The sequence below is a fragment of the Oreochromis aureus genome, linkage group 2, assembly GCF_013358895.1.
Source record: "Oreochromis aureus strain Israel breed Guangdong linkage group 2, ZZ_aureus, whole genome shotgun sequence".
NCBI classification, from domain to species: Eukaryota; Metazoa; Chordata; class Actinopteri; order Cichliformes; family Cichlidae; genus Oreochromis; species Oreochromis aureus.
The window spans coordinates 6,490,217-6,518,101 of record NC_052943.1 but is presented as its reverse complement, the minus strand read 5'-3'; the positions used below and the strand labels follow the sequence as shown (position 1 = coordinate 6,518,101).

Sequence of the window (27,885 nt, the reverse complement as noted above, 5' to 3'; positions counted from 1 at the left end):
TCAATTTGATGATCAATTATTAATTCATGAACTAACAGAGACATGGAAGAGAGAGACCGCTTATTAATCCACATTTCACCATTTTACTCTTTTGTGCAGATGTGGATACTATATTGTTCTTTCTACATGTTTTTTTTTTTTGCACAGAGGCATGTAAGAGTGCAACTCTACTTCCTGGTCCCAACTCTGTATAGTCACGTTTTGGGTGGGTTTAATAAATTTGGCCAGATTTCTAGAAATAAGAGCTGTTCCATCCAAAGTGGGATGGATGCCGTCTCTCCTAACAAGACCAGGTTTCCGCCATAAAGTTGACCAATTATCTATAAAGCCCACATTGTTTTTGGACACCACTCAGACAGCTAGCAATTTAAGGAGAACATGAGGCTTAACATGTCACTCCTGGTCCAATTTGGGAGGGGACCAGAGAAAACTTTCAGACAGACAAAAGACAGGGCAGAAAAAGGATGAAGGATGAGGATGAGGGATGAATAGAAGGCAGAAAATCAAAGCAGCTGGACCCCAACTGAATCAAGTGAGGAGCCATTAAACAACTCTGATATTTTGTCAACTTACTCAGGAAAAGGTGAACAGCCTATGTAAAGAGTCAGGAATGTAGGCATATGGGTGCCATCAGTAGACACAGATTAAGTCGGCATTGTGTCTGTAAACTGAAACTAAAATACTGTAGACTCATTACAGTCTTACTGTTGGCCAATAGAGAAAGAAGGTTTGGCTTGCTGACCACCACAGATGCAGAGTGGTGTCAAAGTCCCAAGCTAATGTGGATACTGGAGCAGGATTGTGAGAGACAAGGGTGTCAATTTCCACCTCCCTCTGGCAAAGACATGCTGTCTAACTCCTCACAAAAGTGTTTTTACTGAAATCAAAGTCCCTGAAATAAAAAGGCAAATTGGCTAGGAAATGGCAACGGGGTTTATGCTGTACTGTTAGAAATTAGGGTAAAGTTTAAAAAATTGACCCACATGCTGATACAAAAGAGACAATAGGGCTGGAAAAGTAACAGAACTGAGGACACAAAAAAATCCAAAAGAAATGATCCAACTAAGAGAATCCAAATATGTAAACATAATGAAGTCCAAAAAGGTAATGAACTAAAAAACATAACTCAGGGAAGACAGGCAGACTGTGAGACATGAGAAAGTCTCACAGTCTGCAAAGATAGAGAACAGGACATGGACGACTTGACAGACTGACAAAGGAATAAAACACACAAATTAAATACTCACATGGAAGAGTAGGGTAACAAGGAAGAAGTAAACACAATCAGGCCGGACCAGGCAATAACGAGGGCAGGAAAAGCAAAAACACACGTGAAGTAAAAACACATGTCAAGCAAAGTAAATAACCTTCAGAGTACGAAAGGAAGCAAGTAAAAGACAGACATGGAAAACACACATACACAGGAAGACGCACAAAAGGCACTGAGAAAAGGCCAAAAAAAAAGTCTTTCATTACTTTCCTTCCTTTTTCTCAAATTCTCATGTGTGAAGATAATTGTTTTAGCATTTACGGTAACTAACACAAACGCATCTGACTGTTACTGTTCATAAATCTTAAAGAATACCTGCTTATTTGTAAAAACAGCTCTTGCAGTCGTTTAAAGTTTGATTAACGGCAGCGCTATAACCAATCAGCGAAAAGGCCCAACTGTCGCAGGCAGTTTCTGTAATGAGGAGAGATGAGTTTTGTAACAGAGGAAGGGAGGACAAAATGCCAAGCCATCAGATGAACAGATTTATATTAAGGCTGTGTCTCATAGAGTGGCATTGATCACGTCAACACGGTGTAACCATAAGGCATCTCTGTTCCTCACAAGACCGCGCTGAACTTTAGTCCTGATCTGTTCAAACCAAGGTCAGACAGATCAAACAACGTGTAAAACAAGTCAAAGCAGAGCAATGTGTAATTAGTTTCTCAGTTTGTTTGGCCTTGCCCATAGTAACTGCACATTTATCTTCATGCAAATTAGTTTCTCATTGTAATACCAAAATATAGAGGGCACACATGTCCCCTGGCAACAGTAGTGGTTACTTGAAGAGCCGGGATTTGAAGCCCAAGTAGAACACGTTGCCTTTAAATAAAAGTGCTGTAGCAATTGCATAACTCTTATAGTGCACAAACATTCCAGTACGTGTGGCTGAACAGCCTTTAAGCAATCTCATCTTACGCTTCTCCAACAGAACTGGTTTACCTTTTGTCCTTTATCTATCTGTCCCTTTATGAGTGGGTTTGCAACACTACAAATGCCTCAGAGAAGAAACTACATGAAAGTGCGCACCATTACCATCAAACTGCCTATCTCGTCCAGAAGAGCTGGCTTTTCAACTCAACTTTCAGTGCCTTGTAACACGCTCCAGGACAGTTATAAAACCATTTACCTTTCATCATCATTAGACACTATCATGTTTAGTCATTCTTTTGGGGACAAATAAACCTAAGCCACCTAAGGCCAAGTTGCATACACACATTACAGCTTGTGCCTGTCGCTCATTAGGCAGTACATTTGTTAGGTATTTTTCCACTGTCATCTCACACTATTGCAAATAATTGGGTGTTATTTAGGACAAGATTGGCTGTGACATGATGTAAAGGACTATTGATATTTTCATGTGATATATTTCTGGGAAATTAGCCTCATGCAAACAAACGCATGTATCAAAACTGAAATGGTTCAGGGTCTATAGCCAGTTTTGATGTAGACCTTTTACAAAAGAGAAGAAATTACCTTATTTTAAATCACCTCTCATACATCAACCTGTATGAGGTGCAGTAGTAGTAATTCAACTACTGTAGAAAATTATATCTGTGAGGCACGCTGCATCTGGAATGAAGTGCATACCAGTTTTGCCTTCTTCTTTACTCTTCATGAGCATGGCCAACAAGACCACAGCTCTTATTGCTTGCTATAGAGTCACGGAGACATTTTAAAACCTTGTCTAGGGTTCTTATTAATGCATTGCTGCAACGCCATTCTCCTCACCAGAGCTAACATTAGTAGCTAACTGTGATCCTTGGGGAGGATTTACAACATTTGTCTTGGCAGATGCATGCCCATGTGTGAATATTTACAAGTCCTAGACACGTGACTGTTGTGCATCACTTTCCAGCTAAATGAGGTTTCCAATTACCAAGGATATCGGCTACAGTTAGAGTTTGCCTCTGAGTGTACTCTGTCTCTCCCCAAACAAGGAAAATACTGTGGTCACTGGGCAAGAAGATGAGATTCTATGACAGAGAAAAAAAATCTGAATAAAATACAATCAATAAAACAATTAAATAAGATCTGAAGTGGTACAACCGTTCTTTAACTCTTTCCCCCAAGAATAATGAACAAACATCGCTTTGTATACCTCTGTCTGCTGACACCTAACATGAGGCTTAAGTCTCTTCAATCATCTCTCCCCATCTGTCTCTGTATTTTTGACATGCACAAATGTAGCACCACCCCAGAGTCAAGAGTTTCCAAGATCTTCAGTTCTGTTTTCTAATGCCAGGGCACATCAGACTGACTAGTTTCCTGTTCAGAGAGTAAACAGTCAGGGAAAATTGTGAGGTTGGAGAGATAAATAACTGAGACTTATACAAAGGAATCGATGACACAGTTTGTCAATACTGAAGTGGCGATGTTCTCCCTTCAAAAGAAGACACTGAAGAAGCGATTGGGACGATAATAAAGCATGAACTTTCTATTGCATTCTTGTTTTTGAGGACTTGTTTCCTCCAACTTGTGGGAAAGCTATAAAGTTGTGCAAATTGTGTGATGTATGCTCAGACACATTTTTGTTTTGAATACAGAATCAGCCTTGTTAACGTGTGCTATTTACAAGGCCCTGTGTCCATTTAGCTTTGCCAGATGTCCTTGTGTAACACTTTAAATCATCATCAGCCATGCAGACCCAGTTGTCTCTCTGACTTGGGTTGTGACAGTGAAAGTCACATAATCAGTATAATAATAAGCGTGACAAGTATAACAAGTGAGTGTTTTAAATGCTACATCAGTATGGTATTAAATATTGTTGACCTTGCTGCAATTTATTACACATTCAATGAGCTCATTAATGACTTAAACACATTAATGAATTAAACATTCAGGCTCAGTTTAATAAATGCCTATCTGGATGATGTTTGGGGAATGCTCTTTATTCCCAATAAAAATCTCATCAAAAAACTCATACACACTGTGTTATTTATAACCTAACCAACTTTTGAATTTAGTTTCACAATGTTCAGCAAAACACGGCTGACTGACACCAGCCGAGATATAGCAGGAGGTCACTGGCCTCATTCGTTTGTCTTCATTGGTTATGCAACTTAAATTTGCTTCTTCCTCTGATAAGTGTTGAGTGCTGTGTTTTCTGGCAGCAGAAAAGAGGAACCAGAAGTGAAGGTAATGCAGAAAGGACACCTCCCTCTGGTATGGTTTACCAAGCTAAGATTAGCAGTCAATACTTCCTTTCTTACCCTTTAGAAAGAAGAAATGTTCAAGTACTGTTTTCTTTTTGAGAGAAGAAATCAATACTAGAGTCTGCTTTACCAGGCATGATAACAAAAAAGTGAAGATACTGTCATTGGTAAGATCACACTGTACACTACACTGAACTTTAATATGAGGTGTTATGTATTTAGTAAAAGCAATATATTGTTTACTGGTACTACTTTCTGTTATAAAGTAGAGATGTGTGCATTGATATGCCTGTGCCCTTCCACAACATCTTTAATAAAGTAAGTTACTTTCCACAAAAAGGTGTTGTTGCTTAAGTAGTTATAAGAGAGAACATAACATGAGGGTTAAAGGAAAAATTAAATCTAGGATTACAAATGATGACTAACAAACATAAAGGCTATAATGATCTATATGATTTTACCTTAGCAGCTCAACACGCCATGTTTTGGTATGAGTAGCAGCACTTACAAGCATGAACACTGTGTGTACTTGTCTGCTTAAAGAAGAAGCTCCCTTCTTTGCTAATTGCATTGCATTTGATTTAGTTTACATTTTCATGAACAGTAAGCCTGCATGGTGAGTCTGTGGCTGATGTTTGCACTATCTGTAATGTTTCAGTTATCTTATGCAATGCAAAGTGTTCTGTATCCACTGGGTTAAATTTTAAACGATTTTGGTTTATGATACCACCATGCCAGATACGAATGGTGTAACTGAAAAGATTAAGGACATCTCCACCATTCTCAGCTAATGATAATTATCTCATTTCTATCTGTACTAGCAGACACTCTGGCTACACTTCCGCTCATTATCACAAATGTCTTATCAGCCAATTATATGGAAGTAGCTCAGTGCATTTACACAGGCAGAAATGGTCAAAAGGACCTGCTGAAGTTCAAATCAAGGAACAGAATGGGGAAGAAAAGGGGATTTAAGTGACTTTAAATGTGACATGGTTGTTGGTGTCAGATGTGCTGGTCTGAGTATTAAAAAAAATACTGATCTACTGGGATTTTCCCACACACACAACCATCTCTAGATTTTACAGAGTGCGGTCTGAAAAAGAGAAAATATCCAGTGAGTGGCAGTTCTCTGGGCAAAAATGACTTTTTGATGTCAGAGGTCAGAGGAGAATCAGCCTGGTTCTAACTTATAGGAGGTCAACAGTAACTCAAGTAAAGAATGGTTACAAACAAGGTATACAGAAGACTATCTCTGAATACATAGCTTATCAACTCTTGAAGCAGCACGCCACATTAAATGCCACAGCCTACCTGAGTATTGTTGCTGACTACGGTCATCCCTTTTTGACCGAGTGTACCCGTCTTCTGATGGATGTCAGTGACACCTTGAAAAAAAACACCATCACTGGATCTCAAACCAACAGAGCACCTTTGGGATATGGTGGAGCTGATAAAAATGCAGCAACTGAGTAATACTGTAATGTTAACATGGACCAGAATCTCTGAGCAAGGTTTCCAACATGTTGCAGAGTCCAACGCAATACTGTCCACGTGTACCTGATGAACTGGCCGGTGAGCGTATGTTTACACTGAGTGTGTCGGCATGGTAACATGAATGTTTACTGTAAATACTGGTTATCTGTTTGCAACACTTTATAATAATAATCATTAAAAACGTGATTGTTTATTAAACTTCAGGCAGTACTTTTGGACTTTTAACAAACAGTAAAATAATTAATAATGCAAAATAATTGGTTAATTAATTTTGAAAGTACTGCTTTCATCTTGTGAAATACACAAGCTATTCACAGTTAGTTTTTTGCATTTTTTTATTTATGATATAGTAATAGTGTATCATTTTCAAAATGAGGTAACACAGAACCACTTTAAGTGCACAGACGTTTCCCTGCTTTCTACTATGCTTGTAAGATTTATCTTCTCCTTTTGTCTTTTTCATCATGAACTGGGTCACAGGTGATATACAACTTTTACTGTCCTTGCCTTTGTCTTGACATTTTTACAGAAGTATCACAATTTCATCAGTTTTGCCCTTAATGTTGGCTGAAACCTCAGTGACAAAATGGTCTGACCTGAATATTTTGACAGTGGTGGCCATCAGCTTGTATGCCACTTATAAAGCATCACTTTTAAAAGTCCTGCATCTACCACTGTGGTCCAGACTGTCTTTTTTGGGTCAGGTGACTGAAAAAATAAACTCACCAACTTTCTTTTATCTAAATCTGTGTATGTGTTGGAATCTGTGTGTCTGTTATCTTATTTGCAGCAATCTGCCAGACATTAAATGATGGCACGTGAAGATACAGATGTCTTATTTAAGACAGACAAGTAAGCTGACAAGGAAATTAAAAAGCAATGTAACCGGTAGCATAAATTTATCAGCAGTGCAGCTGCACTTTAAGTTAAAAAATGCAATGGACGAACTCTCTCTCTACTTCAACCTGTGATTTTGTACAACTGTAGGCCTGGTTTTGTGCCATACAGTCATTACAGTGATAATAGCTCCAAATTAGCTTCATCCTGCAAGCTTGCCCCATCCGTCTTGGGCCTAGATAACAGAGGTTCATCTTTGGGAAGTGCAGATAAGTTACATTTATATCAATTATATTACCATGCCAGAATAGATGAAGTGAGACCAGATTTACTGGCTGCTCTACAGTATCCCATGGGGCAATCTTACGAGCACAGAAATTAAGCCATCTGGGAAAAGCCAAAAACTGCAGTTCTTCAAGTGGCCACTTGAGATTGGATAATTTGCATGTTTGGAGCCTGGTACACAAGCAGGTTTTTGTTCTTTCTAGCTAAATCCCCCCTCCCGGCCTTAACCTAACTACAGGATGAGATACATGGATTCCAGTACAGGCAGCTGTAGCCGGCAGCTGTCTGGAAAGCTTCACCTCTGCACATCTGAGTCACCGAACTGGACCTTTTGTGCCTTTTGGAAAGGTTAATTGATTGATGTGGTGAATTGCACTAACAACATGTCCAAGAAGCCGGTGTTTAGTGAGTGATGTTCTGTTCTGCAGTTTTGTTTGTATATTATGTAGTACTATTTAGCAGGTATCTGTAACTGAGCAGTGCGCCTATACAGTCTACGGAGCTAATAATATCGCACTCCATCATCACTTCCAAATTTGGTTACTTCTGGCTGCAATCCAAGATGGGGATGGCAAACAAGCTAAAATTCAGGTTTTAAAATAGGACTTCACAAACCATCTTTTAACATCTTCTATATGCAGTCTGTACAACATCCTCAAAGGCTGTAAGAGGATTTTGGCCTACAATGTGTACATGCTCATGCATATCAGCTGGTCAGGAACGTCTGATTCTTTCTCATGGCTACACTGAGCGAGGAAGTAGCCTGTTTACCTTTATCAGAGCATCGAACATCTAATTTGCCATCGTAAAGCACAGCTAGCTCTGCAAAAACAATACCAAGATGGCATTCTCACTCAAATTTGCTGAATAAACAATGTAAGATGTTCAAACAGCAAAAGCAGATGTGTTGTGACAACAGCACTTTTTTTTCTTGCATCACATTACTTGAATGCATACAGCCTTTACCCACATGGAATATTCTGACCACACACAGAAAACCGAGACTGAACATGACCGGTCATCACGTTGCGTGGTAATTGTGTAATACAAATTGCCAAGTGAGCAAATGCTTATTTTTTGTCAGTGTTAGCCCTTGTTTGAGTTTTCACCTAGAAAAAATAAGTACTTCCTGGTGTAGTGATTGTGTTCAATTGCTAGTTTTGAGTAAAATGATGTCTCTTCATGCAAAAAAAACCAATTTATTCCAGAGAATTTGGTTTTAAGAAGAATTTTTGTATTTGATTGCCATGTATTTTTATGTTCTCAGTCACTAGTCTGAGGCATTCACCTGTGCATTATTTACAAAGGACTGTTATGTAATTCAATGTTTTGGTTAGGGCAGATGGTCAGAAAAAAGAAAGGTCACAGAACATGTGCTTGTGTTTTTTAAGAAGCAGATTCCATAAATAACCTGTGATGGGTTTTTTTCCCTTTTTGTTTATGATGGCGTCAAAAACTTTTGCCGCTTTGTAGTGTAAAGTGTGCAGTGACAGCAAAGTACGGTATCGGCAGCATATTTAGTAATCAGGAAATCCCCTTAAAGATGGCAGGAAACATTAGGACTGACCTTAATCTGTACCAGTGGAGTGAGCTTTAAATTTTTGAATGAAGAAAAAAAACAAAAACAAATCTAGTCCTGTTTTTTTCATTAATTTTATTTAATTGCCAGACAGGAGTGCAAACAGTCCCGTATTGGCGAACCTTTCATTAGTGACAGCTGATCAATCAGACCCCCTCAGATGCCTTATAGTAATATTCTTCTTGCTGGAAATTAAGTTTTTCAATTAACATTACTGAAAATGTCTGCAATACCAACAAGGAAAGAAATGCATACACTGTAGTGTCTTTGTGCAGACCCTGTGGGTACATCTGTTTATCAGTTTATCAGTTTGTGCATGTGTGTGTGTTTCACCTCTCAAGAGGAAGGTGTAGCTTTCCCATCAACAATGTAACATGTGTGCATGACATCTCTGTGTGTTTTCTATTATGTCTTCCTATGCAAAATATATTTTAACACTGTCACCATCCAACAGTAAATACAAGAAGGAAGTAAATACTTTCCCATCATCTGGCTAGCCTCTGTTACTAAAGTCAAGCTCTAAACAAATTTTAATGAATAATTTTCTGCCCATTTGGATTTGTGGAGACTAAACTAAGAGCACATATCATAAAACAGCATAAATCTAATAAAGAAAGCAAAGCAGCAGAGAAGAGACAATGCCGTTTAAAAGCCAAACTCATAACAAAATTGTTCTCCTTATTGGGAGTCATTGTTATTCGGACCCCCATAGTCATTTTTATTGACTGCTGTTGGCATGCTGTCTTTTGATATACATATTTTGGCTTTCGGAGGTTGGAATGTGAAGATTAAGTTATCTATGAACTGTTTTAGTGCAACATCTTAAATCTGATTAGCAAATCGAATTTAGATTTGATGGATGTTCTTAAAATGAGCAGTTTCAGTATACATAGCACTGTGGCTAGTCCACAACAGCTGTGTTTGCATGTCCAAATCTCCCACTACTGCAGCTGGATTTATCTGTTAACACAAGAAGCCTTCAACCAGGGTGCTGGAAGAGTTTGTGTGGAGTCTGTACAGTATTTTCTCCAGTTTTTTCAAGGCACTGAGCATTCCTCCCAGTACTGAAAAAAACGCAGGTTTAGGGTTAATTGGTTTGACCATGTAGTGCTTGGAGGTGTGAATGTGAGTTTGAGTGGTTGTCTATCTCTGGGATGTGTTCCAGCACCTCATGGCCCGCAGAGATAAGAGGGTATGGATGGAATGATGTTGAACGGGTTAAACAGATGTTTGCTTTTTCCTTAACAGATGAGATTTTATTACACCTTAAATATCTTTTATGGGCAATCTTTTCTTATCCTTTTCAGTGATTTCATTATTAGTAATGACAGACACGTTACTCTAAAGATGTTTTAATGCTATTACAGAGTTTCCCGTTCTTTTAATGTCATGTTTGTTATGAATATCAGGCTTCTTTTGACACATTTCTCTTTGAATGAAATAAGTGAGTTGCCTGGAGTGTGCGGCTATTGTGCAAAGTTATATAGGATACCGCTGTCAAGGCTGGCTGTGTGGCTGGCAGAGTGGGATGCAATGCAGGACTTGGAAACAACAGGGGTAAACTAAAAAGCTGTTTTGTTAAACAAAACCTAATTAAAAAATAAAGCAGGCCAAAAAAAAGGAGAAACCAAATCTGCATATTAACACGGATACTATACTGCCAGGGAGGATTAACCAAGAGGGAGAATGCAATGAAAACCAGAGGGAAACTTAGGACTAAGAGAGAGAGGAAACAGCTGGGCAAAGCAAGATACAGGTGAACAGAATCAAACTAACAAGGCAAGGGGAGGGGAGGCAAAACTGAAGACAACACACGAGATGCTGGAATATCAAAATAAAACAGGAAGTTTTACCAGTACTAAGACATATGAACTTGACAGAATTAAAGAAGACAAGAGTTAATACTACAGGTGACACTGAGGACAAGACGCAGAGACAAGAATAGGACATGAAAGGCAAATAACATAATCAAACAAGAAACCACGAACTACTAATATAGATAAGAAAGCTCAGAGGGGTTAGAAAAGTAGAATCTAAACAGAAGTCTATGGAGCTCAAAAAAAAATCTCATCTTTAAACAGAATGAAACTCAAATTCTATAGAACAAAGCAAATCATCCCAAAACTCAACACACTGTTTCAATGATCCAGGGGCCGCGTAAATCACTAGGGAAAAAAAAGACTTCAAAGGTTCCTCAAAAATACATAATGATCTTTATTTATTTTTGTTAATTTATCATTAAGTCAGGTATAACCTTCAATAGATATTCAATGGATAAAACAATACAAAATGGAAATGCAAAATGGTACAGGTACATTGTATTCATTCTGAAAAAGAACAGATTCCTTTTTTCATTTATTGTTTTATTTGTTTCTTGTTTCCAGAAAACAATATGAAGCACCTTGAGGCGACTGTTGTTGTGATTTGGCACTATATAAATAAAATTGAATTGAATTGAACAGAAAAGTAGAACACTGGAATAACTTAGTGTACTGTGAATGCATTCAAACATAGTGGCAAAACAAAGCACCATGAACTAAATGTTCCTTTCACAACGGAGGCACGCAAGGCAGACTTCAGATAGGTTTTAGGTCAGTAGGTTTTAGTATCTTGGTGACATTGTCCCACATGCAGCTCCAAGATGAACTCTGCATGGCTGATTCTGATAGCGAGCCCTGGTGATACACAGGCCTCGGATTCAGTATATCTTGCTGACAAAGAAGCAGCCCCCATCATTGTGACAAAGAGCTAACTTGATGTGTATGAAAATGTTTCTGCAGATCTCCTCTAGGCTCACACAGGTTTTCATATTACCAGCCAAAAGCACAAATGCAGTCTAATGTTTCCTACTGCATGACACACAAAGACAGGCACACACACACACACACACACAGAAGTGGCATCAGAAGATGATGGCGAGTCATGTGCAAAGGTGTTATGAAATCGCTCGACTTCAATTTAAATGTGGCTTTCTCAGTTGTCACTTTGCCTGGCATTGTTGTGGCCTGCTGGCATCCAGTTTTAATAATCTAAGGCTGTAAACAGTAGAGTGTCAGGGGGAGGGGCTGCTTGATGGTGGCATCTTAACTCATACCATACCTCATACGCTACCAAAAATACCAATACAGGCCTTTGCATGTGTGTGTTTGTGCGTGTGTGCGCCAGAGTCAGACAGATGGGTGGTACATTCTAACAGAGTGATAAATGAGTGATACATTATTGAGTTTGTGTTATGTGATTCCATTCAACAGTTTGTCGTTTACAGACTGCAAAGGAATGGAAAGCCTTTATCTTTATTAGTTTTTTCCCCAGGATATAAAGATAATATCACTGTTGGTATGCTTTGTCCCCATCTCCCTTAGTCTTTCTAAGTATACACATCTTGTCAATATTCTCATAAATTGTGGCATACCAGGCTACAGCTATTTATATAAGTGGGAGATCTGCCAGATTTACAGTGAGAAACAAAACCAGAGGTATTTCAGTAGCCCACATCTCTTTCACACTTGGTATGGAAAGAGTTAAAAGTTGAATGTTTTCTACAATTAATCACTGTGAGAGAAGTTTGAAGGTGGTACAGAAAAGTTGCTTCCTTAAGTGGCAAAGAGAAAGAAATCTGCCTCCAGCCTGTTTATTCACACATTAATCATTGTGGACATTGGAAGAACAAAAGGACTGTGATTCCATGGGTCAGCCCTATTCCCACTAGTCTCAGTAAGCAAATTTGTACACTGTTGGAAATATAAAAGTTCTTACATTAGTAAAGCAAATGGACACAAACTGTTCTGAAACATTCCAAGAGGTCCATTATTTCATACAACAATATATTAGAAGAGCAAAGAATACAGTGCATGAAAGAGAGAGAAAAAAAGAAGCTAGGGACTTAACACTTAGGTGTGAATACTTGGGATTAAAAAAAATTCACACAGGTCACTAATATTGCGGTGGCACTGCATTAATAAAAAACTAGTAAATAGACTAGAGAAACTCTGCAAAACAACACAAAACACAGCTGAAGTTTAATATGACACAATCAAAGTAGAAAAACAATCTCAGAAAACACAACAGAAGTGTTTCTGGGGACACAGTAACGTGACGGAAATGCTGCAGAAGTGACAGAAACCAAAACATGCAAAGGCCTGCACTGAGACATGCTTAAAATACAGATTTGTTGGTGTTTTGAGGCAGAAAAATATGCAAGGTGATGTGTGTTCTAATCACATGATCCATATACCACTGTAGATACATGTCTGCTATCAGCCTTTTACTGTTAGCTTGTCACTTCCTCATCACGTTATGGTCTCCCAAAAAACACTTGTGTTTTATTATTATTCTATTTTGTTTTTTATTTTCTTTAGATGTTCAACTTCCGTTGTGCTTTGTGTGCTTTGTTCTGCGAGATTTTTCTGTTTGCAGGTTTTTTTCTTAAAGTGGAGTGCATTTGACCTCTCTGGGCCACCATAATAATAATATTACTGGAAACCACATGATTGGACCTCAGTTGCCTCTAATCCATATCTGTCAAAATAATTGGGAAAAAATGCCACTGTTCAATTATTTATCTTTCTATTAAGTTTCATGACTAAAATGGCACCATGATCTTAGAATATATATAAATATATATATATATATATATATTCCTCTTGGAATATATTTTATTTTATTAAACTAGCTGAAAACTGATTATCTTTATAAATAAATAAATATAGATTTTTAAAAAAATATGTATTCATATTACATATTTAAAGGTAGAATCACTCGTGCTTTCTAAGGAAAGTTGGATTAAAGTTCCCAATCCCATTCTTCCCAAAGTCTTAAGTAAAGGTAATAATTTGGCTTAACCTTAAATACCTAATTTATACTATTAATCCTGTTGTAAGTCTTGCTGCAGACTGCCTTTTTTCTAACAGCATGTTTCAGTAAACCGATAGGTCACTAGGTCACCACAGTATTTGGCCTTTAACCTCCTCAAACAAGAGTCTAATTCGCCCTTCTCTTTGTATGTTTGCAATCAATGAGGCAGAGAAAACAGTGACTCCCGTGAGACTGGCAATTCCTCTGCCAGGTGAAGAAAGACTTCCCGTCTCTAGTTTACCTTACCCTTAGATATTAGCATTAGAATTCAAGTGGGCCGCTGGAAACTGTCAAATTGTGACGGTAAAATGCAGGTGCAGGTGGAACAAACTGAATTCTCACACATTTTGCGGGTTTTAAAATTCTGTACACACAGTAAAATATGACACTGTAACAGGTGTTGCATTGAGTAACTTGTTGGGCCATCAGGTCAGCATCACAACTTCAATAAAGAGAAGTAGGAATTGTAGAGGAGATGGTAAAGAGATAAGACACTTTTAATGTGACAGTGTTTGACTAAATAGAGCAGTGCACAACATCTAAGTGCAGACAGGACCCAAATGTGAACCGGTTCTGCCTGGGAGTGACAGGATACAGGAAAACAGATGTCACAGACTGAGGAAACCAGTTGTGATTAATCCAACACTGGAACAAGCTTTCCAAAACAGAACACAGAACAGAAATTTCATTTACAATTAGTGTAGGTTATTGTACTGCATATTTAAACTAAATCAATGTGAAGTTTAATATGTACTGTGTTTCACTTAGTTGTCCACATAGGCCTACAATTACAAACGAGCTCAAGGTCTAAATCCAGCATTCTCAGACAACGCTAAAGCTGATCATCCAATAAAAAGCTGTCTTGATATTATTTAAAAATCTTTTTTCTGCATTAAAAGCAAAATAGAAAAGCTCCTCAAAGTAATACATGAAGGAGAAAAAAGCATTTGATGCCTATGCTGTACATTATAACTTACAATCTAACTGTTGGAAGGTGCTGATAATATACTGACTTATCTTTAGAGGCTAAGCATGGTGGGTTTGTCATGCATGTTGTGCAAGAGATAAGACTATGGGGGTTACTAAAATCAAATGAGTAAACACATGGGTAGGCAGCACGGTGGCACGGTGGTTAGCACTGTTGCCGCACAGCAAGAAGGTCCTGAGTTCAATTCCACCATCAGGCCGGGGTCTTTCTGTGTGGAGTTTGCATGTTCTCACCGTGTTTGCGTGGGTTCCCTCCGGGTACTCTGGCTTCCTCCCACCGTCCAAAGACATGCAGTTTGAGGGGATAGGTTAATTGGATAATCCAAATTGTCACTAGGTGTGAATATGAGTGTGAATGGTTGTCTGTCCCTGTGTGTTGGCCCTGTGACAGACTGGCGACCTGTCCAGGGTGTACCCCGCCTCTCGCCCTATGATAGCTGGGATAGGCTCCAGCGCCCCCCGCGACCCTGGAAAGGATAAGCGGAAGCGAATGGATGGAGCTGGGGGTATTTCATGGCACTATTTTTACCTGCTGATCCAGTGGGAAAGCCCAAGGAGTGGACTTTTGATTTCAGAGCAATGCATGTTTACATTTTTCCTCTTTTTGGGGCGCATGTGGAAGTTTAATCCTCACAGTAGTAAAAGGAAATAGATTAAAAGGTCATTAAAACATCTAAATGAATTTTGGGAATATGACTACTGGTTTTCATGGAAATCTGCCAAGAGAAGTTGTCATATAAGCAACATATGTAATGAGACAAAAGGTCACCAAATCAATTTAAGTCTTCCTATGAGTGCCTATGGAACATTTTCGAGTAATTCACCCAGTAGCTAGTTACTGACATTTTGCCTGGAACGTTTACTGTGAGCAACAAAGTTCAAATTAGTCAGAAGGCACCATGGTTACAAGCAGTATGCAGCATGTCTCTGACCCGTTTTTGTTTAAAAAGTGGGACATAGAAAATCATATTTGTATAAATAAGTACTGAGATGTCTGTGTAAATGCTGAAAATTGGATTTGCGCATATGGATTGAGTGGTTGGATTTGCTCTTGCGTCATCAGTCATATAGGCATTTGTCAAAGCTCCCTTGGAAGTGCACAGAGGAAGTACAGTGCCTTTGGCGTCTGCATTCTTTGAAGATCAGAGCTCTGGAAACTATCATCACTTCCCTTTGTAAGCTTAGCGTGGACCTGTACACACTTGAAAGCACCCACAGATAACTGAGACACACTTACCTCGACCTGGGATTTGAAATGTTGGACCAGTAGCTCAAAAATGACAAAAGCACAAGCTGTAGCTCATTTTCACTGCTGTGATGCTGATAATAGAGCAGCCTAATTTTCATCAAAATGTACAGTCATCTGAACCTGGTTAACAGTGTGTTCCACACATAACTCCATTCCACAGTACTGTCACTAAAATCACTTCACTCATCACTGATCTCCCGTTGGTTAGGCTTGAGAATGCCATTGGCAAAGCTCATATGTGATGTGGTATTTAAGCCATTTTACCTTGTCTACCATTACTACTTCCTCTCGGTCTCATGAGTACAAGCAGGCTGTCAATTATCACACTTCATTTACTCTAATGGTTTCTGTGTCGATCACCATCATCAAGATTCGCAGCATCAGCAAGCTGAAGCAGAAGCAGCAGAAGCCATTTGGAAAGCACTCGGACTGGACGTTGCCAGTCTTGACCAAAATTCAGTCACTATCTAAAACATTAGTGCTATCACGTGCTATTGCAGTCTACACTCGAGTTTGCAATTTGTCACTATTGGTGAAAACTGATTCTACCATTAAATCATCTTTAACAAATCTTTGTTAGCTATTTTGCTTATCTGCCACAAAATGTAAACGAGAAGTCCACTGTTGGGCAGGGTCATTGCATGGGGCTCTCAGAGAAGGTTCTTAAGCGGCACGTGCTTCTAAGCAGTTTTTGCAGTGTGGCGTGGCACGCTGTCAGGCTAGTGGTCACTGATTTTGACAAGTGGTATTGTAATGTAGTGGTAACCTTTGGTAGCACGCTTCAAATTAACATAAGTGCCAGGCCCTAGCACAACATTGCATTTTACTGATCAGTGTCATTCACTTCAACTGTCAGGTGCTTCAGTGTGGAGACTAACCGGTGTATGTTGAAGACACAATTCCATTCGTATGGCTCAACCACTTGAAAACTACCGCTTTGTTTGTTTGTACATCTGTTACACCTGCTAGCACACTTTTCAGAGTCTTCGTATGTTAGCTGAAACAAGCAAGTGAAGTCTGTGTTTACAGTGTAATCACTGTTATCGTGTTAGCTGCTTTTACTACTTTCCCTGCCTCAGGCTTTCCATGTATATACATGAAAGGGCAGGAGGTGTGTTTCCCTCTATGTTAGGCTTTTCAAGTATCCATGTAGAATGACGGGGACGTCCAACAAAACAACCAAATGCAAATTGTTGTAGATGAAAAACAGACTAACCTGTATTAGTATATTCGAGTGTCTTTTACATAGACACTACAATGTATAAGTATGAAGTTATTGTTAAGATGCCTAAACAATGAAAATGTTATTTATCTAGCTCAGAAGATTTCACTGTTTGCCTTTTAACTTGTGTAATATAATGTAAATGTACAAAAACATGGGAACAAATTGCATCTTGTGGCCGCTAATTAACTAAAACGTGGGATCAACTTGATCAGAACATTGGAATGTTTATTTAAATAAGAAATAAAGTTGCTGTTCATAAAAAACAAACACATAAACAAATATAAAAAAATTATTTCCATGCTCAAAGATTTAAAAAAAAAAAAGCTATACACACTGAAAGTAACTGTGGTAAAACATCCTGCTTACTCAGTTGTTGCACAACCAGGTCACAAACCCAAACAAACGTACTGTGGTTCAGGTGCTCTGTAGCTTTCTTATCAGCCACGGTTTGGCTGAAACACAGATAACAAAGTTCTCTGCATCAAAATTTAAATAGTATTTAAGATACATATATTAAAAAAAACAAAACAAACAAACATCCCAGTTTTTTTATGATTTGCACAGAGCTACTTTTAATATATAAATGCAAATTTGTCCTGAATCCTGAAAACATTTTTGTATCTTGATAAGGTATAGCGTGACAGCTTGTCCCTGTCAAACTGGCCACACTAGTGGTGCAGTCCTAGACTAAAATTATGAGGGACTCTTCCCTAGTTTGACTTTTAGACATCTGTACTTGTAGCATTATGTAAATCTAAGTGTTTTCATTCTGTGGTTACAAAAACTAAACGGGCTGTAATATACATTTAAGTATGCGGGCAGTATTTAAGTTCAACAAGTAAAATAGGTCAGAAAAAAATATACATAGTTTTAAAACATTACTTTGACATTAAAACATAAAAAGGTAAAGCAGAAAGCTGAGCCTGTTTTCAATATGAAATATGAGCAATGAGTAAGATCTGTAAAGCAGCTATTACACATTACCCCCCCCCCACCCCCACCTCCAAGTAGTTTTGCAGTGCCAAACTTTAAGTAGAGTCTAATTTTAAGCACAATGTAGACCTTCTAAAACTAATTTCACACTATAAAAAAAAAGATCAATCTAAGGAGTCCTTTACTTTGTTTGCAGTTTTTGTCTCATGCAGCCCTGCAAACACCACTGTAGGGACAGCGTGTTCAAACTCTTGAGAGCTCTCTGCACCCTCCGCAGGCTGGCTGTCTGATTGGCTCAGCACTGACCATGATGTCATCACTGCATGCTATAAGGGCTCTGACAAATAGCCTGGGAGACACATTAGAAGAAACACTGCTCAGCTGAGGGACTGAGTGAGTGAGACACGCGTAGATCAAGTAAAGCAGAAAGTAGCTGGGACATGTGATACTCACTGCTTTGTGGGAACTACCTAAACAGTGACATTTTACTTTGTATGGGAGCCAGGAAACACGACTGCTACCTGTGGAGGTTTGTACTTCTGCTTTTGTCTGGCTTGTTTAGCATGTTTTAAAGCTTGCTTGAAACTAACTGGATATACTGAGTTTATGTATGTGGGTTTTGTGCGGTAAGCTTTGGTCTCCTTTTTCTTTTTTGTTAGTGCTAGATTTAAGTGCATGCATTTTTTTTCATTTTCTTTTGTTGTAATTAGGCAGAATTAAAAAAAAACGTAATTTGTAAAATTCACTCCTTTTGTTTGTGTGTGTGTGTGTGTGTGTGTGTGTGTGTGTGTGTTTGTGTGTGTGTGTGTTTTGTTCATATGTGTTCTCTTCAGATGGGAAGTACAACCAACTCAGAGTACACCAATATGACTGCGATGAACTCGTCATCGAATTCAACTGGGACTGATGAAGGTTTCAGTGCCCCTGTAATGATCCTGCTGGGCATGGTCATGTCCTTATTAGTTTTGACTATTGTCTTTGGCAACATCCTGGTCATAACGGCAATTGCCCGCTTTCAGCGTCTCCAGAATGTCACCAACTGTTTCATCACATCGCTTGCCTGTGCCGACCTGGTCATGGGTCTGATTGTGATTCCTTTCGGTGCCTGTAAAATTATCTCTAATAATACGTGGTACTTTGGTCATTTCTGGTGTGACTTCTGGACTGCCACTGATGTGCTCTGCGTGACTGCAAGCATTGAGACCCTCTGTGTCATCGCCATAGACCGTTATTTGGCCATTACTTCTCCCTTCCGCTACCAGTCAATGTTGACCAAGTGCAAAGCTCGCTTTGTGGTGGTGCTGGTCTGGGTGATTGCTGCACTGATATCTTACCTGCCCATCCACATGATGTGGTGGACTGCTGATAATGATGAAGCTAAAAAGTGTATAAACCAAACCGATTGCTGCGAATTCCACACCAACCAGGCTTATGCCATCACTTCCTCTATCATCTCCTTCTACATCCCTTTGGTCATCATGATTTTTGTCTACAGTCGAGTTTTCCAGGAGGCGAGGCACCAACTAAAAAAGATTGACAAAAGCGTTGGACGTTTTCATAACAGCGACATCAGCAACACTAATTCTCTGGAGGCCAATAATGGGCGTGGCCTTAAAAAGGCAAAGTTTTGCCTTCGGGAACACAAAGCTCTGAAGACTCTGGGCATCATCATGGGGACCTTTACTCTGTGCTGGCTGCCCTTCTTCGTGCTAAACGTGGTGGAGGCTATATGGGCTGTGAACAGCCCGATCACCTTTATGGTACTTAACTGGATAGGTTACGCAAACTCTGCCTTCAACCCACTTATTTACTGTCGGAGCCCTGAATTCTGGTATGCATTCAAGGAAATCCTGTGCATGAAGAGGAACCGCCTCAGCAACCCTGGACCTGTGAATGGATACATCTATAGCAGGCACAGTTGGCAGAGTGAGCAGCAGGGGAGGAGTAAAGGTAACTCAGAAGAGAGTGACCCCACTGAAGGGTTTCTGGGGAAAGGAGCAGGGGTCTGCAGTGTTGTGGACAGAGCAGTGGACCCCAACGGGAATTGCAGCAAAGACATAATGACTGTAACGAGTATAACGACTGTCCTATAAACTTGAAGCACTGAGACTTCTGTCAACAAGGAAATCCAGATATGTTTACATTGCTATTGTAAACTTTTTTTTTAAATGGCTGATGAAGGTAAGGCCAGTCAAAAATGACTGACAGAGTCTCTGGAGACTTTAAAGAAACAATAACTCAGCTGTTCAGCTGAGTAAAGTGTCACTTTTCCTCTTCAAACACAGTGACACAAAACTGTAGGTCTCTCACATTTCCCTTTTGTGTGCGTTTCTTGCATTTTTTTTTTTTTAATTTTCACATCTACCTCATCATACCTTTTCAATATTTGCATCTTAGCCGACCATCTGTCACATTAAGTCACTGTCCGCAGGAGTTAAAGTAGGGCAGCATCTCAGCAGTTTATTTACTCTACTAAATGGCCTGTGGATTGTATGACTGCTAATTGTCTGGCTTCAACTGAATTTGTAGCCATGTTGTTTATCTTTGTGCTGGAGAAAGATCCCACAGTTTTTATTAGCATAAAATGTTTCAGAATTTCAAAGGAGAAGCAGTCGGAGGTTGTAAATTTCATCCGAACGTGCCAATTTGGCACAAAGAGCAAAGTAATCAGAGAACGATTGAAGGTGAAGGGTTAAACGTAATACCTCTTCGATGCTTTGCTTCAAGAAACACATTCCAAATTGACCGAGACTATAATCTGGCATCCTTTACTTTGCTCTTTTTTTCTTTAACGATTGTCCAAATCTGAAAAATGATCCAAAGCAGGTGTGGCAAAACCTGTCTCAGTCGCTCTGTTTCACTCCTCAGCAATGTTACGAGGCCCTGTTCCCTTCTATAGTGTATTACAGTCTCTTGCATTTGAGTTTCCATTGCGGGCGGATAGCACTAGAGATATGAAGCTTCACAGTAATCTATGAGTTACTGATGAAACCTAGGTCAAAGTGAGGGTGGTCAAAACTTGCAAGCATGTACAGTATATGCTGTCTAAGCCAGATTCCGCTGTCAGGTCAAAAGATATATGTAATCTTTCGGTGCAAAGTGGATGCCATTACAGATAATGCGGTTAATCCTGAGTGTTGACCTTTGAAGCTTGCAGCTGTTATTAACATAAATTCAAAAGTGCACATTTTAAAGTTTGCTATTGCACAGTCAGAACCCATCACTTCTTGCATTCTGTTAAGTGGCCGACTTATGTGCTACATGTGACTCAGTACATTATGGCCATTACGTAAGTGTAAGAAAAACTATTCATCTTTCCCTTTCCTTCTATGCAACAGTTACAGTAGCGCCCTTTGTTGCACAAGCCCTATTTATTTATTAAAATCTGTGGTTGCTCTGTTTCAGCATGTACACTGTTTACTGAAACCAGAGAAGCCATTTCCTTAGTCATGGCACAAGGGTACAAACCACACGTAATAATAAACAGTGTGTCAAAATAGCCAAGCGATAACAAAGTTCCACACCCAAGATGTGGCGGTGGTGAATATTCAGGCTAATAAAGATAGATGAGAGGAAGAAAAAGAAAACAGCCCTGAGTAGCGCACCGCTGTCATGGCTCTCTCACAGGTGCCTCCGCCGTTGTAAAATCAGTTGAAAATCAGAAAACCTTTGGATAAGACACTCAGGAGTCCATAGAACAGTGCCTTAGCTGTTCCACTTTCTGACATTAATTCTCTAATAAACAATGCAGGTTAGAATAAAATCCGAAGGGGCAATTTAACATGAGATCAGATACTCATGGGAACAGAATTTTTTTTTTTTTGTGACTTACAGTAAACGGTGTGCAAGATCATTAGTCTTAAGAGAAGTAATGAAGGTGTGCCTACAGACAGAACCCCTTTCCCCAGTCAGTTTGGCGGTCTCTAGTATGTCTTGATCAGCATGCTAAATGTGGCAGAAGGGGGACCAGGGATTCTCTGCAAGTCTAAATCGGTGTTAGTGACCTGTGTTAAAGTGCATGTAGCATTGCCGGTGCAGGTCTGCTGATGCTGTAAAAACTGTGAACTTTGTTCTCTCAGAGGAATCTCCATGTACTGTATTGCTATGTCCGATCAGCGGTGCTGCTGCTGCAGACCTTAGGAATAGACGTAAATATGGTATCCTCATACGTCACTGTTTGCCATGTGAAAAAACAAGCTTTCCAGGATGTCGAGCTCATTATCTGTTTTTCTTTTTAACAGATTTACAGCAAAGTAAATGCAGGGGTTGGGTGTCATAAGACATGTTGGTCTGCATTTTCCCAACATTTTCACTGTACAGTCTACGCAAAGCACAAAACGGTCAAAGCCTCTAGACCATTTTCTATGTTGCTTTTATTAAGATGCAAATAGCTGAGTCTCTGCTGGTTTAAAAGGTCTGCAGCTTAAACACGTGTAATTTTAGGAGTAATGCACCAATGATCTCTTGCATGCCAGCTTCACATTTGTAGTGAGGTGTTTGTGGACTTCTGTGCCATTTCCTTTAAAATTGATCAGTTTGAGCCCAAGTGCTGTAGATTGTGAACTATATATCCACACTGCTCTCTCCTGGCAGTGGACTCTCCTTGCACCTCAGCTGTCTCAGAGTTACTCATGGTTACTGTTTCATCAATAAGGCTGTATAATAAGGGATGCAATGCATGGCTTCACCTCCCGTTGTTGCTGGAGGACACGACACTGTTATGTGCAATGAGTCCTGAATGAATAGCTGACAGTATAACATTCCAAGCAAAGCACAGCTGATGGTTTCTAACCACATACCTTGCCTACGGATGCTTGCAGTCCACATTTAGTTCTCCCACCAGTGTCTCGCAGAAGATAAGCGATTTTAGTGTGGGTACACACAGAAAGAAATATATTTTTAAAACAGATTCAGGGTTACAGAGAAGTCTTAGAGGTTATGTTACAAAGTGACATGCACATTTCACACATATATTTTTTTGTACGGCAATCAATATCTTGGAGTACCAGGTTAAATATGATACAAGTCTCGGTGGGGTAAAACCAGTGCTTTTCTAACAGAACCACAGTTGTTCAGATTGAATAAAAGTCAGTTTTGCCCATGAGAAGAACTTAGTCATGATTTTAATTAAACTATTCACCATCCTAAAAGCAGCACTGTATAGGACTTTCATTTACTTTCAGGAAGTATTTGTAGAGATTTCGAATAACCAAATAGACATTGGAGTTCATGAACTTTAAACAGTTTTGCCTTTTCAATTGTACCATAATATTTCCATGGAAGTTCTTCTTCCTGTTTGCAGCTCAAAATAAAGACTGTAGCATCTCAGCACAGATGCTGTTCAGTGTGAAGCATTCAGAGAAAATGACATGTGTAAATGTGAATTTTTACAAATGTTAAATATTGCTTAAGCCGTCATATAAAAAAGTATGTGAAATACTTCTTTTTTTTTCCTCTCGTGGCCGGGGTGAATAAGCTGTCACTCAGCTTACTAAATGTTTACTAAATGTTTGCAAGCTAACTTCGCACAAGTTCTTGTCACTGTTTGTTAAGGTATCGGAGGCTGTTACAATATGTGGTGTCTTGTGATATTTATTACAAAAATATGTATATATGTGATGTAACATTTGTATGGAAATAAATTATTTACATGTTGCACTCAATGTCCTCATGTGCGTTTCCTTTATACACATTAAAGTGCACACGTAAAGGATACGTCAGGCACGAAGGCTTAACTGCAGTTAAGTCTATTTTAGTATGGGAAAACTATCAAAATGTGATCTGGAATGATGGACAGGAAGGACATCGGGATACAATTAAAATCTTTCCACTTTCCTTTTTAAACAGCATGTCTGCCTAGTGCTCCAAGTAATCATACATTATACAGAGCACCTAATTCTATTCCAGAAATCCAAGGGAGGAGGATAGAAGAAATATATAGAGCCATAAAAATGTCTCGATATTTGGCACTAAGCTGGAGTGGAGAGCATTTTTCATGTTTCTTTCAAGAATAAAATATGTTCATTTGCAGAATGAAGATTAAAAACCTTAAGAGTAGTCATCATAGTTAGGAATGCAGTTTCATAGAAAAGGATTTTGCTCTGGAGATGTGATTGCGCCTTTCATGCTGAGTAGAGAACACTGGGCACTGGTTTACTATTTTAAATAAGATATGAACAGTTTTTTACATCATGCAAAACATTAAAATGAGCCACTTTCAGTAATACCACATACTGCAGTTTCTATAGGTATACTAAGAACGATGAAAAAATGGTGACTAGCTTTGAAGCTTGATAAAATTTCTGCACACTTTAAGGAATATTAATTTTCAGGGTTACAGGTTAAACTCTCCACACAGACAGAACATCTACATGTGGCCTTTTCTGCTCTGTGGAGGGTCCTGGACGAATGCCATATCAGAATCCGGGCTAACCCAGCAGATGCTTCTTATTTCAGGGTTTTAGACGTCTACTGAAATTGAGTCACTAGGATGCACGCATACATGAGTCTCCAAGATTAATATTGTGCCAACTTATGTGCCAAGCCCCTCAAATAAGTCCTTCCATGGTAATAGCCGCAATCAAGCTTTACAGACTTTGATCCTTAAGAGCTAGATAAGAACGCCGTTTTCCCATAGAGACCCACCGTGTTGAGTCAGAGAAAAAAGAAAGTAGCATGGAGGGAAAACTCTGGAAAGAAGGAGTCTGTTTTGGGACAGGAAGAATATTTTCTCAGATATGTTAATCGTGTCAGGGATATACTGCATACAGGGTGTGACTATGTGAAAACATTGTCTTTGATAGATCGATATGTCCCCTGGCACCCTGGTGACTACAGTGACCGAGGCACCGCTATGTCTGCAGTTCCCTTTCTCCCAAGAGACCTGCTAGCATGTGTGTCTGTGTGAGTGTGTTCGTCTGTGTGTATTTGAGAGCGCGTGGATGTTTGGGGACTCATAGGCACATCTCAAATTAAAGTTTGCCCCCCTCTGAAAAACTAGATCCACCTGACCTAAGGTTAAAAAAGCAAAAGTGACCTTGAAAGATGTGTTTCACTCTGTTTAAAGGCCAAAGTAAATATAATAAAACACATCTTTTCAAAAATATTTTATGTTTGGTAATTCTGTCATTACCAAAAATTATCTATGTTTATCCCATAAATGTTTTTCTTCATAACCATGTCAAATTAATTTTTTTGTTTTGATCTCCAGTGAGCAACAAAATGATCAGTGTATCATTTCTATATCGCTACATTACAAGATATAAAAACCTCTGTTCTTGCAGACTTAACATAGCACCAGCAATGGACATAGCATTTTTAGTAAGCGCTTGCGGCTGCGCTCATGAGTTCAGACCAATCACTGGACTAAACTACTGGACAATAAGGTCACAGCCGATTGCGTGCTTTAGGTGTGACAATTTAAAGAAGGAAAGAAGAGCAAGGCCAGTCCAAGAAAAAGTTGGCAGTCTATGAGAGCTCAGTGAAATGTTATCCCTGTGGATTTTTATCAGCGGGGTTGCTAACTCTCGACCTTCTGGTGTGTGACATGCACATTAACCTTCATTCTCACGTTCTCACTATGTCCAGAGAAATCTCACAACAAACAGAGAGAAGGATCACAAGCAGAAAAAAAATATCAAAATCTGTTTTGTTTTCTCTTTTTTTGTTTGTTTTTTTAACATCGGGCCTTTTACCTCTTTCAGCACCAACACTTTTTCATAACCAGTGGAGAATGTAAAAAATACAGCTTATGGACTGATTTGTCAGATGGGCACAAATCTGTCTGTAAGAGGTTATTATGAGACTCACAAGTGTATATAACCTAACCCTAGTTTGACAGAATGTAAACAGGAGATCAAACTGTGTGAAACATAGAGTTTCACACATTTAAGCAGGCAGCACAGTAGCAGTGACATCACCAATTATTCACTTATTACTACTTATTATTTGTAACTATTAATATCACATCGTTGTTATAAGTCCAACGTGGTAAGTCTTGTGCTTTGAATAAAGTGAAATATGTTGATGAAATGTGGTGTCTATTGCATTAAGGGTGTAACTGTGTTTATTTTAGACCTTATAGTCCAGCTCAATGTTTAAAAAAGAAATAAAATATGAAAAAAAAAAACACTCAAATGCAGTAATCATTGTATAGAACACTAACGTGCAATTGATTCAAACTTTTCAGAAGCAGGAGGAGTATTTTGTCACTTAAAGTTGGTACAGTTAAGACCACTATGGCCACAGAATCAATTAATTGACACACACATACACATTTGTCCATCTTGGAAGCAAGATCCCAAACGCATCATTACATGCTGCCTGAAGCATTTTCATGTTTGTTTTACTGTAAGCACACTTGTGTTGTAGTGAAGTACCATAGGCTCTAAAAATGGCTATTTCAATATAATCTGCATGCAAACAGAATTTCCAGTCTAGTATATTTACTTTACTGCACATCACGAACATCATTTCAGAGATCATTCCTGTTCATTTCACATTTGCATGCTGCAAATCACAGTTTGAGCAAACCAGAAGCAGCTGCTGCAAGTATAAGGAGAGGAAACGGCATCGTCAGCATACATCCAGCATTCTGCTTCTAGTTTTCCACCTATCGTGAGATCCATCATTGATGGTATTTAAATTCATCTATCTTTATTGGCATACAATTTTAAATTAAAATAAAATGCCAGAAATTGTTCATACAAATGGAAGCTTTCCATATTAAGTATACACAATATTTGGAATATCTTGTATTTGTGTTTATTTAGTTACATACAAAAAGAATTTTCAGAGTTCAGAAATTAATAATTAAGCTAATGAAATTATGTTTTAAGCAACATAGAAAGCTAAATTTGGGCTAATACATAGTAATGAATTATTTAGAATATCATAGTGCTGATGGGACAAATTTTACTGTGAGTAATTTTTAAGATGTTATTAGGGCAGAGCTGATATTATTGATGCAAAGGTTAGTCTGATAACATTTATGGTAGTAGAAGTAGGTTGGGATAAACAATGCAAATTAATATGTGCTAATACACTCCTTTAGTGCATGCTATAAGCTTTCAGAGAGCTTGGTGCTCTTCTGTGAGTAGATATTAAACAATCCCTCCTTCTGCCTCACTCCCCATCCTTTTTTTCCTACTTCACGTACCTTAAATGATCATTTAAGATTTTTCTTTGACTGTGTTCAGTCAATAAGCAACCAATTTTTGTGCTGACTGCTTTATTTCAAATGTTTTCTTATTTACTTTTATTTCATGTAAACTGCAAATGACAATGAGTAGGCTCCCGATATCGTGCGTCTTAGAGTCCAACAGAGGACTACATCAACACTGCACTCGTGAATAATATGCATGAGCAGCTCCTTTGAACAGACTTGGCTACAAACTGCATACATCTGCTTGTGGTTTTCTTTGATGAAAAATACATTCTGTCTATGGTTTACAGAGGGTCAGGATTGTTTTTTTAACTGAGGGAATGGGTGGCCACATATAAAATATGTTAACTGCTTAAAGTAAGAAGGGAGTGTTGTGCTACTTAATTTCAAGTGTCAGGCTCTTGTTTAAAGCTTGATTAATGTTTTTCCTGTTGCTGATAGTAGCTGGCACATTAACACAGGCCAAAAGGGATGCGGTGAAAGATTCCCTTTTAAAATGTGCCTGACTTCCTGTCTTTTTCTTTCTCTGTTTCTTTCTTCCTTCCCTAATGGCTCAATTATCTGTTACTTGTTTCCAAGCAATCAATTTGACTGTGCTGTATTCTGTAAGCAACTGCCTCTTTGTTGCTAACTTTAAAGTGTCTCTTTTACTGGCTATGCTGCAGTTCTTAAGGTAAGTGGTAGAGTGGTTGTGGTGTACTCTGAACTGACAGTCACCAGTTACCATGCACCTCTCTGTGACTCCGTTGTGTGACTGGCAGGCTGAACAACCTGTTTGAAAGCACATGTCTGGAGAATTCACAGCTTTTAAACAGTACAAAAGAAACAAAAACAAAGACAGGAAAGCAAAA

The 27,885-nt window shown here is 38.8% G+C and overlaps 1 protein-coding gene across 2 annotated transcripts; it reads left to right on the top strand.

Annotated features, from left to right (window-relative positions):
- Positions 1 to 4,513: 4,513 nt before the first annotated feature.
- adrb2a (adrenoceptor beta 2, surface a) lies at positions 4,514 to 23,521 on the top strand. 2 transcript variants are annotated; one of them, XM_039616213.1, is made up of 2 exons: positions 4,514 to 4,592; positions 18,705 to 23,521. In XM_039616213.1, exon 2 carries the CDS (start codon positions 18,705 to 18,707, stop codon positions 19,962 to 19,964), a length of 1,260 nt encoding a protein of 419 aa, XP_039472147.1. In that variant the 5' UTR covers positions 4,514 to 4,592; the 3' UTR covers positions 19,965 to 23,521. The 2 variants fall into 2 exon arrangements, with proteins under 2 accessions (XP_039472147.1, XP_031589195.1); XM_031733335.2 differs by lacking the exon at positions 4,514 to 4,592 and adding an exon at positions 18,185 to 18,400.
- Positions 23,522 to 27,885: the final 4,364 nt, after the last annotated feature.

Coding starts and splice junctions, on each gene's coding strand:
- adrb2a (XM_039616213.1), top strand. CDS start 18,705: ATGGGAAGTACAACCAACTCAGAGTACACCAATATGACTGCGATGAAC.